The 16,012-nt window shown below is 36.9% G+C and overlaps 1 protein-coding gene across 2 annotated transcripts in view; it reads right to left on the reverse strand.

Moving 5' to 3' along the window:
• Positions 1-16,012, reverse strand: part of VPS50 (VPS50 subunit of EARP/GARPII complex) — an 81,819-nt gene that overhangs the window by 897 nt on the left and 64,910 nt on the right. For both annotated transcript variants that reach the window (XM_050312734.1, XM_050312725.1), the window contains exons 23-27: positions 6,478-6,626; positions 5,322-5,418; positions 5,072-5,230; positions 2,712-2,833; positions 1,229-1,418 (exon numbers count right to left, since the gene is read on the reverse strand). In XM_050312734.1, the coding sequence (XP_050168691.1) occupies positions 1,229-1,418; positions 2,712-2,833; positions 5,072-5,230; positions 5,322-5,418; positions 6,478-6,626 (717 nt within the window). The remainder of the gene's footprint in view (positions 1-1,228; positions 1,419-2,711; positions 2,834-5,071; positions 5,231-5,321; positions 5,419-6,477; positions 6,627-16,012) is intronic.

Below are 16,012 nucleotides of genomic sequence, written 5' to 3' on the forward strand. Positions count from 1 at the left end.
GTTAAGTCAGGTCTGGATAGTTTTCAGAGCTGAGGCAGGGGACAAAACTGTATTTCACTACATGGCAGATTATAATGGAAAATGCTTACAACTTTAGAAGAGTTGGACAGAGTTCACAGAAAGCAACTCTGTGAATATGTATATAAATCAATTTTTAATATTTTTTCCATTCTTTGGGAGGAAGAAATTTCCCTTTGGTGGGAAATATGTGTGCAAACAGTTAAGCTTTTAACACAGAGAAACCGAAAAAAGTTCATCTTTTTTATTTTGTCTTTTCATTTCCAATTAGATGCTAAATGCTTCTGTCTACAGAGTCTCCAAACAGTGTTAACTTCAATACATGGTAAAGGAGGGAAAAATGACAAAAATGTTAAGATAAGAATTCTTAACATCTGTGAAAACACCATATTTGCCAGGATTACCTTTATATCTAACACTATCCAAAACACAGCTTCCACTAATGGGTTTAAACAAGAGTTTTTCCACAAAGGTCATCAAACAACAGCTCACAGTCTCTCTCTTGACTCCAGGTAAAACAAGGAAAATTATATTACAGACAAATTTCCTTCATCCATTTCTAGTGGGATTTAAAGTAATCCCAAAATACAGATTTCCAGTGCTACACTTTAAAAGACTTTTCACTTCAACAACGGGCATCTCCAATAGCATGTGACCACTACTTACACAGACCTGTTCTAACTGTTAGTTTATGCTATCATGAAAGCATGCTGAGTGTTCTCAAAACACAAATGAAGACTCATCTCAGAGAGCAATGTTAATCCTGATTAAACATTACTAAATAAGGAAAGAAAAAGAAAGGATTCTTATTCCTCGTGCTTTACAACTTAGTTTAAGAAATCTGCTCCTAAAGGCAATGTAAAACTTCATGGTGCGATTTCAAACCATACTTCTTGAGGATGGAGTTGTGCACTTTGGCATATTCTGAACATTACACAAATGTTTTCCATTTCACTTTGCTTTAGTTCTCTACATTTTCTGATACAGTAGGTAGCTGTGACTGGTTTAGTCATCCTTCCCAGTCATCAGACTGTGAACTAATACAAACACATACTGACTTCATGTGATAATGAACACATACATGCACACATACAATTACATTTACACTTCTTCCTATACATATTTTATTATAATAAATTAATATACACATATATGTATATATTAATTTTTAACACATTGATTATTCATTATGCAAATTTAACTCTCTTACCCTATGTTCTTTTATCCAGCGTTCCATGTCATTTTCTGTTAGGTAGTATGCTTTAATGTAGGTCTCCACAAATTCTTTATCTGGAATAGGTCTAATGTCTGTTAACTTTTCTAGTTTCATTAGGAACTGCTGAAAGTCCAGTTGCATCAAGGCACGTCCTTCATTGCTGCACTTCTTTACATTGGCATAACTAAAAAGAGAAAAAATGGAAAGCAAAACTTAGAAGGAAATAAAAATTAATTTTGCTTCTGGTTAATTTTGTTTAACCTAGCCCTTCGAACCTTGAGGAGAAACATAATTATGGTTTTAAATTAAAAGCAGACAAGAACTTTTAGGATGTCTTCTGCAGACTGACTCAGACTGACTGAGTGTTATTGACCTGAAAGATAAGGTGGGCAGGTGAGGAGAAGAGAGATGTCTTTATTTCACTTCTTTTGATTTGAGGCATGATAAGTGGAGAATAAAATTCCAAAAGGAAAGATAGTTGTAGAGGTCATATGTCATATGAAGGAACTGAGAAGCCAGAGGGAGGTCCATCCAGAGGCTGGATTTAGTTGCTCTGAACACGAAATTGATCTCTTGAGAGACTGCAAAAGGATGATGGCATGAAAAAAAATGGGCATGAGTTAAAAAATGATGGTTTGATGGAAACAGTGAAAGCTGACAATCCTCAAAAGGCACCTAACACTTGGAGAAGAAGGATGTTTTGTTGAGGTCCTAATTTAGAGCAGACAGCAGGAGAGTGGGATGTAAAGAAATAAAACAGGTAGTAGGAAGTGCATAGGATAAAGATAATCAGGACAGAAATATGGAAAGGAGTGGAAGACAGCACATATTCTACGATGCAGAAGAAGTTGTGATGAGAGCCCAGACATATGTAGCAAGGGGACAAACCCACAAAAATAAATACAGTGAATGAAAGGTCTACAACACTTAGGCTATAATACTGAATCTGAAAAGACTGGGACACTGATTAAAAAAGAGAGGGATGAGAAAGCTGTTACAGTTCCTGACTAAGGTGCTTGAGCCTCTATTGACCAAGACAACTAAAACACCTTTCTATTCCTGATGCATTTGGAGAAATTCTGTTCCATGGCTACTCCAAGATGACAGCTATGGTTGACAACTCCATCTTTCTTCCTGGCTAAGATAAATTGTATCACCACTGAGCTGCTGACAATTACACTTTTAACTTTCTTCTTTGCCCTGCTGGGAAATGATAATTTCCATATAGAAGTTGCTTTGAAAGAGCACTAATGCTTCAGTGATACATTGAATGTCATTCCTCAGAGGTATCTAGGAACAAGACCACCCCTTTTAGGCTTAGGGCCACACTCTGTGAAACAGCTGCTAAGGAGCAAGTTAAGCACTATTTTTAGGCTCACAAAAGCATACGGGCGCTACAAAATTAGAACTTCCATAAAATAAATGTTATCATTATAGACATACTTACCCAAAAGCAAGACTTTCATGAACTACTCACCCTTCCACAAGAGTTCTATTGGCCAAGCGTATGCAGTGCTCCCAAAGGATGTTGGAGACTGGCAGTGGAATACGGACTCTCTTAGACACCTCATTCAACCTTCTGTTAAATTCTTCAAATTCCTGGTAAAACATAAAAGATGTTTACTCTTTTAGCAAAAAATGGATCCTACTCTATACATCATACAACAACAACAAAGAATTAGAGATGCACATGAAAGAGAATATTGAAAAATAAGAGCAAAGCAGAGAAGCTTAATAGACAGAAAAGATTAATGTGTAAAGTAGAAAACATACCACTTTCTAGTATATAATTCACAACACCCCCTCAGTGACTTTTTTTTTTTCAAAAGGAAATGCTGTTCTGTTCCCCAGGGCTGTAGTTCTCTGCGAAAATGACACCTTCAAAAATGAACCAAGTAGCTTATCCTTCAAATGCCATTTTCATTGCCTCACTCCCTAAACTCATATTTGACTTTAAGTCAATATACAGCCACTGAAGAAAATCCAGTGATGATCTCTTTATCCCTCTAAATACCCACCCCATCAGCTTTCAAAGAGAAGCTCAGAAATATTGTAACCATTTTTCATTTTTCAACCTTTCAGATTAGGTAGTTCCTCAGTGCTTTAAAAGGAGCTGAGAGCACCCATTGAGAGAGGCCAAATCTAACAGTTTAGGAGCACACTGCAGCACTAGATAACGATTCAGATTAAGGGAAGGGACCTGTTTCCACATGAAACATCAATGTCCTGGATGGATTTGAGCTGATGCTAGGAGTGAGAAACTAGTCATAACTGAACATAATTACTACTACAATGATTTTGTGACTGATATGAAGTGAAACAGAAGTTTGCTGCTGGTCACTCATGCTTCTATCATTTAAAAAAATGTATCAAATTACTTAAATATAAAGCAGACTGGTAATGAACTGTCCTGTATAACCAGCAAAAGCAGATTGCAGTGCAGTCTATTAAGACCATATTTGTCCAGCAAAATGTTTTCATTCCAAGGCTGTTAATTTCTTCTTATACCCTTCCCCACCAAAAATTCAGTAAGTGAAGAAAATCAGAAAGGAATCTGATTAATCAATTGGTGTTTAACACAAATTTCCTGAAAGATGAATTTGGCAAGAAGAAGTAGGGTACCACAATGTCATACTTTAATTGGCATACAACTCACGCTTCTGAAGATGAAGATGCCTAATGCTCCACAACAATCAATTTCTTGAACAATTATCTTTCCCCACTTTATCTGCTTTCATACATACTCTGACTGAATATAAAATTTTGCATATGTGTGCACACGGCTGAAAGCGGTTGACTATTACTTTAGACACTACCTACATCTGACATTCCTGGAGTCCTAGTGCATGCAGCAAATCACTAATTGCTTAGCAGTAACCTAAAAGCTTTTGTAGTAATTAGTACCAGCCATATAATAATGTAGAGACCAGAACTGGGTTTAGATGGTATTAGCCCTGACTGTCCTGAAGTGAATTCATCAGCAGTTGCACACTCACAAAAGGAAAAAGTTTTAATCCAGAGATCAACTATTTTAAGTCTATTTTAAGTACAAACTGATATCAAAAATCCATGGCAGCATTACAAGGGTAATCACAAAGACTCTGTCAAATTTAGTACAACGATATATCCTCTGTCAAATTCTTCCATCTTTGCCCTGATTTTTTTTCAAGCAGAGAAGAGCTACAAAGTACAAAGGTGCTATCAAAACTGTTATTCAACACAGATGTGTAGCCTTTTCTGGGATACACACTTCACATATCTTTAAAATAAAACTATGAAACTTCCAGTTTCTCTGTAAGAATTAGCATAATTCTACTAGTGCCAGATCTTCCCTCTGAAGACCTTTAGAAACATTATTTAGGCATATATAAAAGGATGACAAAAGGATTGTTCCAAGAACTGGTTCTGTGTGCCATAAGACATAGTATAACCACTTCTACTGAATGCAACTGAGAAGTTGGGTGAATAACTTCCCCCTACCTTCCTTTTAAAATATTAACATCTAAATATAGCAACTTCAATTAGATACTGTGTGATCATTATCAGTGGTGATTTGACCTACAGTCCCTATGATACATCTCAAAGACAGTCACCAAAATTATTCAGAACAGCAAATAGACTTTGTTAAAAAAACCCCAGAACACATTATTTCTATCAACTGGATTTTCCTCAGTGTTGCTCTGTTTGCTACACATTTCTCTACAATTTTAGACTTACACATGAGACTCATTAAACTTCTGTGGTCACTTTCAACCACCACGTAGTCAGAAATTCATCACTGAAAACAATTTAATGCTTATATAAACTCTAGCACACCATTTCCCATAAGGTATTCACCTTTAAAAGAGCATCTACATATACATTGTGCTGTGACATGATTTCCTTCACATCCCATTTCACATTAGCCATGAGAAGTAGCATTTGCTCATAATCAATGGCTTTAGCAGCAACAATCCAATAAACTGGTTTACGTAGTTCACTGGCAGTTGACACTGTCTGAAACAGAACATAAATAAAATTCAATTGAGTAAATTTCTGGTTAGTAATCTTCTGTTTAAAAATCAGTTGTGAATTACAGAATTCTGACCTGAGAATAGAACTGCTGAAGAAAAGGCTTCTTGGCAGCTGGCATCACTGCATCAAGATGAGGCTGAAGAAATTCAAACTGCTCAGCCAGAAATACCCTTTGAAAGCAAAGAAAATTTACTGTGAACTAAATGCAATGTTTGGCACGTCTCTTTACAATTTCTACTCTACAGCTGACATATTTGACAATAACAATATGTAACTTTGGAAAATTTGGTCCTGAGAAGAACTGTATCAGTTTCATGACAGCATAACAAGTATTCTCAATTCTAACAATTTTAAAATATGCTTGCAAAGCAAATTCTTTAATAAAGAGACTAAGGCTTGAATACCAACAATTCATATTTCTATTTTACTCAGGATACACTGTAAAAGTCTGTTGCAAGGTCTAGTAAAGTCAGTGGCCAAGTGTCAAGCAATTTACATACTGCAGGACAGTCAACAAAAATAGTAATAAATCCGTGTCATAATCCCAAAAAAACATTCCTAATTACTTATATATTAGTGAATCTATAAGACAGAACTTGATCTCATATTCATTCTCACAGGTAGAATTTGTTAATAATTTCTAACTAAGCATAAATGAAAAATATATTTTTAAAATTAATTGCTAATCTCTAAATGTCATCTCTTGTAGGAAAAAAACAATTCCTACCTGACCCTTACTATTATTTCGATCAAATAAAAACCACTTTGTAACTTCTGCATTACTTGCTCATTATAATCTCTTCTTCACAGTTCTGCTTCTACCCATTGCAAAAAATATGGTAATCCAAACTAAACCAATATGAACTATGCAGTTTTGAGTCTCAGTCATCACTATTTCAGTACTTAATATAAGGTTAAAATGAACCATACATATTGAATTAGCATCTTTAACATTAAACGTTTTTCCTGTTACATTTGGCCTTGTATTGCCAGAAATTACTGGACTACCTGCAGTAAAAGTTAATTGCTTGTGTTTGCAGGTTCTTAGACCAGATGGTCAGGCCCCACTATTTTTAATAAAGAAATTACCTCAATCACTCATACTTAAAGTAACATTGAGAGGTTGGAATTGTTTAGCTCTCAAGAAGGTTTTGTCTTGTAATCACAATTTCTTAAACCATCCCCAGCTTTCAGTGATCACAAAATACTGTGTACAATAAGCAACCTACAAGGACTCTGTGGCCACCACTCTCTCTGCCAAACCATACAGCGAATTGCCAGATGTCAAAACTACAAGATGACTGAGATGTGGGCTTGGCACCTTCTCTTTTCTCTCTTCAGCAGCTGTGAGAGTTCCTGAAGGATCAGCAGAGACCTCCTAAAACAAGGAATTAAACAAATTAAACCCCACAAAACCAGCAAGGATGGCTCCAGCTTAGCATTTTCAGATGCCAGAAAAAATGAAATAATGTTTCAAATTTTAAGGTGTAATTTAAATCAAGCTTGAATTTAAAGATAACCACAGAGTATTCTATTTGAACAGTATAGTGTTCAAATGGGTGAAAAAAATCGTATAATGTAGATCAGCATCTAAGGAAAAAATAAAAATTAGAAAAAAAGGCAGAGAATAAACTTCTCACTACACCTTAACACCCAAACAGGCTTTAGCCCAACTGCCTTTTGCAAAACTGACTTCTCACCCTTGCAGATAGTATTTTCCATCTTACAGCAACCGAATGAGGAGACATAACAAAGGCATCTTACTTATGCATGGGCTTTACTGCTTATGTGAGCTGTGGCTAATGTAAGTAAAATACAACTGATGTTCTCAACCAAACTACTATTCCACAAAAACTTCTATTCTGAAGATATCTTGATGGTAGAAAACCAGGAAATATTCACAGCAACGGAACAGAAACTGTAGTAAGGAACAGGTTACACCATTGCCCTGTTGCAAAATTAAAGAGAAAAACAGGGAAAACTCCCACATGTACACTTGAGGAATGTATGTACAAGTTACAGCTAGAAGAGGAACCACAGAAGGAAGAAATTCCCAGAGCTATCATATTGGTTTAAGTGGGTGTGCAAATGGACACCCTCGAAAGCTTGGCTACTTCCCAAAACCGCACCAGGACATGAAAACATATATGTAGGTCTGGCTTTGGATTAATTACTCATATCATGCTTACACACAGGCTATAAAAAGGTGAGAAATGCTACAAAGTAAAGGTAATATAAACCCCAGAACAGATAAAGAAGGTAGGCATGATATGGCACTGATTCAGTAAGTAAGAACGTTTAATGGCTCTGGGGACAGAAACTCTGTGGCTAGACAGGTGCTACAATATATATATCAGTCTGTATGCATGGTGTCATAGTTCCGATTTTAGCAAGGAATTTTTCTTTCCCTTCCCCCTGCCGTGTGTGTGTGCTCTGTATATGGGCCATTAGTTGAACAAAAGAATCAGGCCTCAGCCCACTAATGGCCGAGATTAGTCTCCTTGACAACGAAGGGGGAGGAGTTGGCTGGTGTGTGACTGGAAGGGGGTGGAGGCTGGGGGGAGAGCGCAGTCTCTCTGCCCTGAGGGGAGCCTGCTGCGGGCTGCAGACACTGCCGGGTTTCTTTGTTTTTTTCCTGTCGGAGGGGAGTTTTTGCTGCTGCTCTTGGCTCAGCTGTGGCTGGCTGCAGGCCCTGCTTACAACGGACCCTAATCAGCTGAAGTTTGTGAGTTTTCTTCCATTGGGAGAACTTTCTGTTTTATTGCTGTTGTTTTTCCTTCCCCTTCTTCCTCCCCCCCACCTGGTGGCAGCCAAGGATCTCACAGCGCCGCCTGGTGACGGGCACTGGACATTACAAGTTCTGCTCCTCCAGTGATCCAACAGCGCCACCTGGTGACTACAATAGGACACTACAAGTTCTGCACCTTCAGTGACCCAACAGCGCCACCTGGTGAACGGTACAGGACATTACAAATTTTGCATCTCCAGTGACCCGACGGCGCCCCCTGCTGACTGTGGCTGGAGCTGCACCAAAGGGTGCTAAAAATTGAACTGTTTAAATTTTCCTTTTTGCCGGTTCATCGGTTTTGTTCTTGAAGGGGATTATTGGTGGGTATAGGAGTATTGCTTGGTTGTTTTACTTAGTTTTTTTTGTGTTCCTGTTAATACACACATACCTTTTAATAAAGGGCTGTTATTTTTTTGTTTTCCCTTTTCCATAACTTGTTTTCCTTCAATCGCAGCCTCTTAATTTCGGATTTATAATTGCTTAGAAAAAGAAGTTTGGGTCTTTTCCTCCTAATTCATCCTCAGCAAAAGACCCTTGTCCCATTTAAACTGGGACAATGGAATGAAAATAAATAACAGTAACACAGTGAGAAAGTAGTGGTAAAAATAATTTCTTCAAAAGCAAGACCAGTGGCACATGTCTGTTGTAAAGCAGCATATGAACACAACAACCAATGTGACAACAATAATGCTTAAACATAACATTTACGGTTGGACTCAAAAAAACAAGTCTGTTTAATTCTCAAATGGCTGTAAAAACCTGGAAAAAGATGAAGCCAAAAACAAGGTAATGGAAAATAAAGCAGCCTTGAAGTTTGTGGATTGTTTGTTTGTTTTTTCAACTGGACATGGAAATAAAATGAGAGGAAATTGCATTGAAGTAACTAAAGAAGGAGGAAGAAAGAGGCTCGATCTGACCACAAATGTCACCACGAGTTTCTTCCAGGTTTCACATCAGGGAACAACTGTTAGAAGTGACCTGAAATAGAATAATTGCTATTCACACAGGTTTTTTTCAGACACTTTTGCCTAAGGAGAAAAGGAGAGCAATGAGCACCAGAAACACCAATGGAACTTAGTGGTGGCATAACTCATTCTGTATGTCAAGATCGAGACAAGGAGGAATACGCATTGAAGATCTTGGAAAGCCAAGAAAAAAGGTACTGCACAGATGATCAAGTGAAAAGTGGAAAACCAACAAGGATGTTATTCTGACAGCAAAATATCTGACAGACCCATTGTGGTTATACTGCAGCAATTAAAGGTAGCGCAGGTGAAAATTGATTATGTCAATGTGTAAGCATTGGGTGAAAATTAAATGAGCAGAAAGATCAACACTTTGCTGCCATAGACAAAGCAGCAGCAGAATGTGTTTACTGCTTGGATGAAAGCCAAGCCAAAAGTGACATTAAGAATATAAGACCACTGAGAAGATAATAGTGTCCAAGCTGTTAAAACGGTTTGAGGTGTGGAGGAACAAAAATTCACAAGTTTCACTTTAACTATCTCAGATTTTAGTTGACAGTTTCCTCCTGTGGTGTGGCAGCCCAAGGCAACAGGGAGGTGGATTTGCCTAATCAGAAAGGCTCTTTCAGTTTTGCATCTTCCAAAGATATCAAACACAATGACAAAAACAGGCTATAGCAGATGGAACATCACACAGACTGGGAAAGCAGAGTTTCCATTAACAAAGGTGAGGAGGAAAGTATCCTCAGACTTATAAGAAAATTTTGTAATACGCTTACAGAAGCAAAAAGCCTACAAAGCAAGGAGCCTTGATGGATCCCCACAGAAACTCCGATATTAAAAACAAGGACTGCTGACTGAGCAATACAAGACAACATTTGTAGCACTAAGAAATCTCACAGAAATAGATTGTTGAGAAGACAGAACTTCCAAAAGAAGCTTATGGCAAATGCTATTAGATACAGTTGCACTGAGCACAGGAACGATTATAAAGGCTAGCTAAAATGCTACATTATTTGCAAAATGAATATTCATTGCTCTGATCTGTGTTCACATTCAGTCAGATAAATCTGCAATTAAACTGGCCAGATGCTTCACAATACAATGAAGTTTGCATTCTGCTGAGGCTCTCAGAATGGATAAGCAAGTCAAGAGGCCTGGATATTTGCTGACCCTCACACAATCTTTCAAGCAGCTCTCAGGTAATTACAGAGCACATCCACAAGTATACTGCACATGGGACGACATCTAGTCATCTAGGCACAACAGTCAATTATCTAAAAATATTAACTGAGCCAAAGACACTACCAATTAACTATTAAAAGTCTCTATCTGCCTTTTTTTTTTTTCACTTCATTCCATTCTCAAAAAACCCAAATCAACCCAAACAAACAAACAAACAAAAAAAGAGAGATAAACAAAAAAAGAGAGATAAGCTTTGAAATGTTTACACAGAACAAAAAGAAACAAACACACAGACCACCAAACAAATCTCTGTTCTTAGGAGAGATAGAAAGTCACAGAGCTGGGGGAAGAATATCAGTGGTAAAGACCTAAGCAGCTTTCTTTCTCTCAAAGACTAATTACAAATTATGTAAAAAACAAATATTACGAAGGCTTAATTTTGTATTTATCACACTTCACAGTTGCCTGCCACTTTGGAGACATTTTAAACGAGTTTTTTCTTCCTGCCTGCTTCCCATGAAGGTAAATATCTTTTTAATCTTTTAAATGCCAAAATAATGTTGCATCTGAAGACAAAATTTACATGGGAACTGGCTCAGTCAAAGATACCCAAGGATTCAACTAAGGAGCCAAACTCTGGTTCAAATACAGTGGCCAAACACAGCATGAGCATTCATTCTCCTAATTTGTTCTAAAAAGCAGGCACTGCAAAAGCATGTTTATAACAAAAAGGAAGCCCAGGGAAACAGCCAGTGTGCCAATCCCCCAAAAATCACAAGATCACTCTGAAAGGGCCTCAGTGATGCATGTCGTTTTTTCTCCTGCCTTCATTAACAGAAATGATCAAATGACTGAAAGCAGCAATACAGGGGCAAAACATACAGGCTAGAACAGGGAAAAAGGCTACAGACTATTTAAAGAAATCAGATGTTTTTCAGTGCACTGGACTTCTTAAAGTTAACCCTTCCAGTAATTAAGAAAATCTGCAAGACAATGTCTGTTGTCAGGGACTCCTTTTGAGTACCATAGCAAACAGGTAAAGTCCTACAAACTGAAAGTGAGTGCCAACCTCAAGAGGAGGAGGAGGAGAAGGAGGGAAGTATAAGCCAGGACATTAAACAGCAGCCAACCAAATTTTAATTTCAAGAAATGTCAAGTTACAGAGAACATACTGTAGCACCCAGCATCAAGCATGCAGAGAGCAATATCAGAGCAGAACAAACTTGCTTAGCTTTTCCTTGGTCAGACTAGCAGGTCTTACTGATTGAGCAGAACTCTGATTATATTTAAGACATATCACAGCCCATACAACATCCTTGTAAGCAAATTGGGCAAAAGAGATTTTATAAAATAACTTCAAGGTATACATGGAAATGATGCAAACTACAAGACGCTCTTCTCCCTCCTTGACAAACAGGAAAAAACACAAAGTGTTAAAAAAATTCATTAAAGGCACCAAACTTATCTGAACAATAACTGCATGAACTGTAGCTGGTGCAGTAGGACAGGTTAGGAAGGATTGCATGCAGACACTTTACAACAGGTCTTATCTATTTAATTTTCTCTAGTCTAGTCTCATTTCCTCATACCATCATAGGAAAAGAACTGTTTTCTAATGCTACACACAACTGGCATACACAACTAAAAATTATTTATAAAAGTGGCTTTGCTATAAAGGCCTGAAAATATCAGCATAAAGAACTGTTAAAAGAGGCATATGACTGCACTACCTGTTTAAGGGGTTGCTAATAACAGCAGTATGAGAGATAGTGTGTGCTTTGGCAAGTAACTTTATAAGATACACAGATTTGAATTAAATTTCATCTGGAACACGTTTTTACAAAAGAAAGGCATGTGTATTAGCAAATATCAGGTATCAAATGAATAGGAGCATGATACTGTTTAATTGTTGTGTATTTTTACTTTAGCATTTATTGTTTATTCCAAAGAAGAAATTTTTTATGAATAGGAAGGGAAAAAAAACTGTAAGGAACAAGCGTCTCCTTCAATCTCTTCCTCCAAAAAATGTCACATGTAATGAGAACATTTTCATTTCAGTGTTTTGGCTGAACCCAGTACCAAACTTCTGTTAGGCCTTTCATCTTAGTGGGAAGAGGAGACTAGGAATTAATTACTTTAATCAGAAGTATAAACTAAGCTTATTAGTTAATTACAATCATCCACTTTCATTAACTTTTTACAAAAACCAGTAAACTCCACAACCTGTCTCCAGGTTCTGCAGATCACACTAACAACCAATGATCCTCCAAAACAGTGCTTCTTCTGTCCTAATATGTTTTGCATAACACTCTAGTTTTAGAACTTTTTAATATATACACACACAATAGCAAATATTTTAGTTTTAATTTTGCAACACTTCTTTATGCTACTGAAAAAATTGCAGTCTTAAAGGGACTAAGTGATTTTCAAAAGGCATGGACAAACAAGTACTACCTGACAAGGCTGTGGCAATAGAACAGTCTACAGCAGCTCTGACAATACCAACACTGTTACCGAGAACTTGATGTGTGCTGATGGACAAAGAAAAGCAGAAAACAGACTAACCCCAAATGTTTACACAAAATAGGATAGCTCTATTGTCTCTGTATATAAAACTGTAATTGATAGTTTCCATAATCTCATGAACATAGATTACAAGAAAATAAACTGATTAAATAAAGTATAACTTACTGTATTCAAAAGCTGTCTTAAAACAGCTCAACTAACTCCAAGTAGTTGCTTAATATACAAGACTTTTTTTCATAAGAAAATGTACTGAAACCAACAAATCAGGTTATTTTCCTTCCTTTTGAGCTTTGACTTACACATCCATAATTGTTCTTGAAACTTAATGCTGAAATGATAGGCAAGGCCAATTGTAAAAGCACATTGCTTTCAAGGCAAAAGAACTTTCTGAACATGGTGTAAATGTGTTAAGGTTTAAAAATGGTATTTTACAATACTGCTACTACATTTTCAGTTGCAAGATTAGTATTTTCTTGCTGAGGGGCAGGAAGCTTACCAACTTACCAAGGTAACACTGACTCAACCTTTAGGAAAGAAAAGCAAACATAAACAACGTAAACTACTACAATGATCACTACTCTACAGACTTTAAGAAAGCAGATCATTAAAAACTAAACAACAACCATCTTGAGAAACCTTTACAGCATAACAAAACCAAAACAAAACAAAAAACCACAAACAAACAAACAAACAAAAAAATCAAATGAGACACCAAAGAAAAGCACGCCCACCGCCTCAGCCTTGGGAGCCTGAACCACTACCTTACAAAGAAACATGTAAAACAATCTGTTCTGCTCACACACATTTTTACTGCAGCACTTTTTTATACAAAGAAAGGTTTTCAGCAGGAGCTGACGCTGGTTCCCAGGTGCTCAGCTGTAACTGTCTGGACAACTGCACTCCTCTGGAACTGTTCTGAGTGCCCAGGAAGGAGAGTCTGAAGTGATTAAAATAAGATAGCTCAGAGACTGCCCAAAGAGAGACCAAGCAATCGCAAAAACCCAGAAAAATTATTCAATTAAATAAGCTAGAAAACTTCAGCAAATTATTCCAGTCTACTTCAGAAATACAGCCAAGTAAACAAAAAAAGCTGTATGAAGAACTCTAAATGAATAAATGTGAGGAAGGAAAATAGTTGTAGAAGTCCTACCATAATTTCAAAGTGCTTATCATGTCAGAACTTTGTTTTGTATAGACAGAGTTTTCTTCCTTTGACAAGCAATTCATACAACACCTTAAACGTTGTCATTATACACCTTATAGAAATCTTTTTCAAAAAGGAAGGAAAAAAACCCAAAAATTGTGTTTCTTCTTTTTTTCTTCAGTGTTTTTTTTTTTTTTGTTAAGCAGCAGGAGACTAAGCAAGGATTAAAAAAATTGCAGAAATTATCTTCAACCAAGCAAACCTGCACCAAGAATCACAACTACCATTTCACTGAAGACCTTAGTTATAACCTTTAGGAGCTGCATCCTATGCTAGGCATGGCCATGTCAAGGGACAAATTCCACAGCAAGACTCTCCAGAGCTTGCCCTTGGTATGAAAAACCATACATAATAGGGTGCATGTCCACACTAAGTAGTGCAGGACTGTGCTGTGATATTTTAGTAAGTGTTTGTTTCCAGAACTGGGACTAATGTAACTGAACCGTACCGTTCCACGACATCAAAGGGTCAAAGCCAAAATGGACTGGAAAGTCAGGCATGAAGAAAAAATTTGTTTTTACCAAACCTTATCTTATTTGCACAGATGAAAAATCTACATTTTCTTTCTCTGCACTATCAGTCTCTAACTTACCGACTCTGCCAAAAGGCATATACTTTCTGCGGAAAGAGATAAAAAGCCAAAGACAGAATATAAAATACACTGACCAATACTTATTTATTTCACTAATTCCTTCCATCTACTCTTCTATACATTGCATTGAAATGCTTATATGCTTTACCACAATGATTTATTTCCTACTGCTGTAAGGCAGAGCAACTCTAAGAAACTTCATCTAAATTTCCGTTTTGCTTGAGCAAACCTGATTGTAATGAAATATTTATGAGTATTCCATGGTAATTTCCCCCAAAATCTCCTTTGAATGCAGCAATATGGCTCAAAGCAGCTATTTACATACACAGGACATTCACAAACAACATCTAGGTAATGGTAGTATCACAACTACATTACGTTTTGTAAAGATAAGGATGCTCCTTGGAAACAGATAAAGCAAGCAATCAGAAGTAGAAATTTTCCTTTCAAACCACCAGTTATCACAGATCTCACCATTCTGATTGATGCCTTTTCCTACCTGGGGGCTTACAGGTCTCAGTGAACTAATAAGAACACCATTACTGTGTAAAAATACATTCCTGTTAGAAATGACAAACATAAAGACCAAATGTGTGTAAGTATCTCTCCACACCCCACTCAGGAATTCCCAGTGAGGAGATATAGGCCACTCAGAAACAGGGACTTCTTTTGATGTATTTAGCCTGATCCAAATCACATCTTAGTGAGGCTGAAAAGATAGCACCTCTTCATCCCTTTTTCACTCTTCTCTTTCTGTGTTTTCTTTCTAATACATCCTGCCGATGTGAATGAGTAGAGTGTTTTTAGAGTGCTGTTTCTGGAGGTTCAAAATTATTAAGTCTGAAGCTGCTGTAGAGTAGAAATCCATATGAAATTTTGGGCTATCTGTGCAAGGGCCTGACTGTGAAGTTGAGATACACATATTAAGTGCAGTACAAGGTAATCAAACAAATTTTTGAAAGCCACACTAATCTCTTACCTCTCAGAAATGAAACTGGACCCTGAACTATTTTAAAACAAATACTCAAAGTGGTTTTATTTTTCTACTTCTGAGTTAGCCTACAAGTATTTCTTTAAGGCAAAGACAGGTAGGTTATACACAGAAAACTCTACTCAATATTTGTAAGCTGCCAGGACACTTCCACATAATTTACTATAAGAAAGCAAATAAAGGCAGTTTTGCTAATTGGTAGGCCCCTCTTATTTATTTTTAACTAAGCCCATTTCACTTATTTATCAAAAGAAATTTCAGATCATACTTAAACCAGTGTCTTCAACAGCAGGGCAAAGATTAAAAAAAGCCATAATTGGACAAAACTTCATTATTAGTATATTTGTAACAGTCTGGAATCAGAAGCATGACTTCCTCATAAATAAAAAAAGTGAAAAATTTGCATTTACAGTATTAGACCAGCATAAGTTCATAGGATATTAATAAATCTCATGGAATGCCTTTAAGTCAATAGCAGTTAGCTACAATTTCTTTCCCCTTTAAAATCATACC

This window comes from Myiozetetes cayanensis, unplaced genomic scaffold, assembly GCF_022539395.1.
Source record: "Myiozetetes cayanensis isolate MyiCay16 unplaced genomic scaffold, myiCay2020 scf1, whole genome shotgun sequence".
Lineage (NCBI taxonomy): Eukaryota > Metazoa > Chordata > Aves > Passeriformes > Tyrannidae > Myiozetetes > Myiozetetes cayanensis.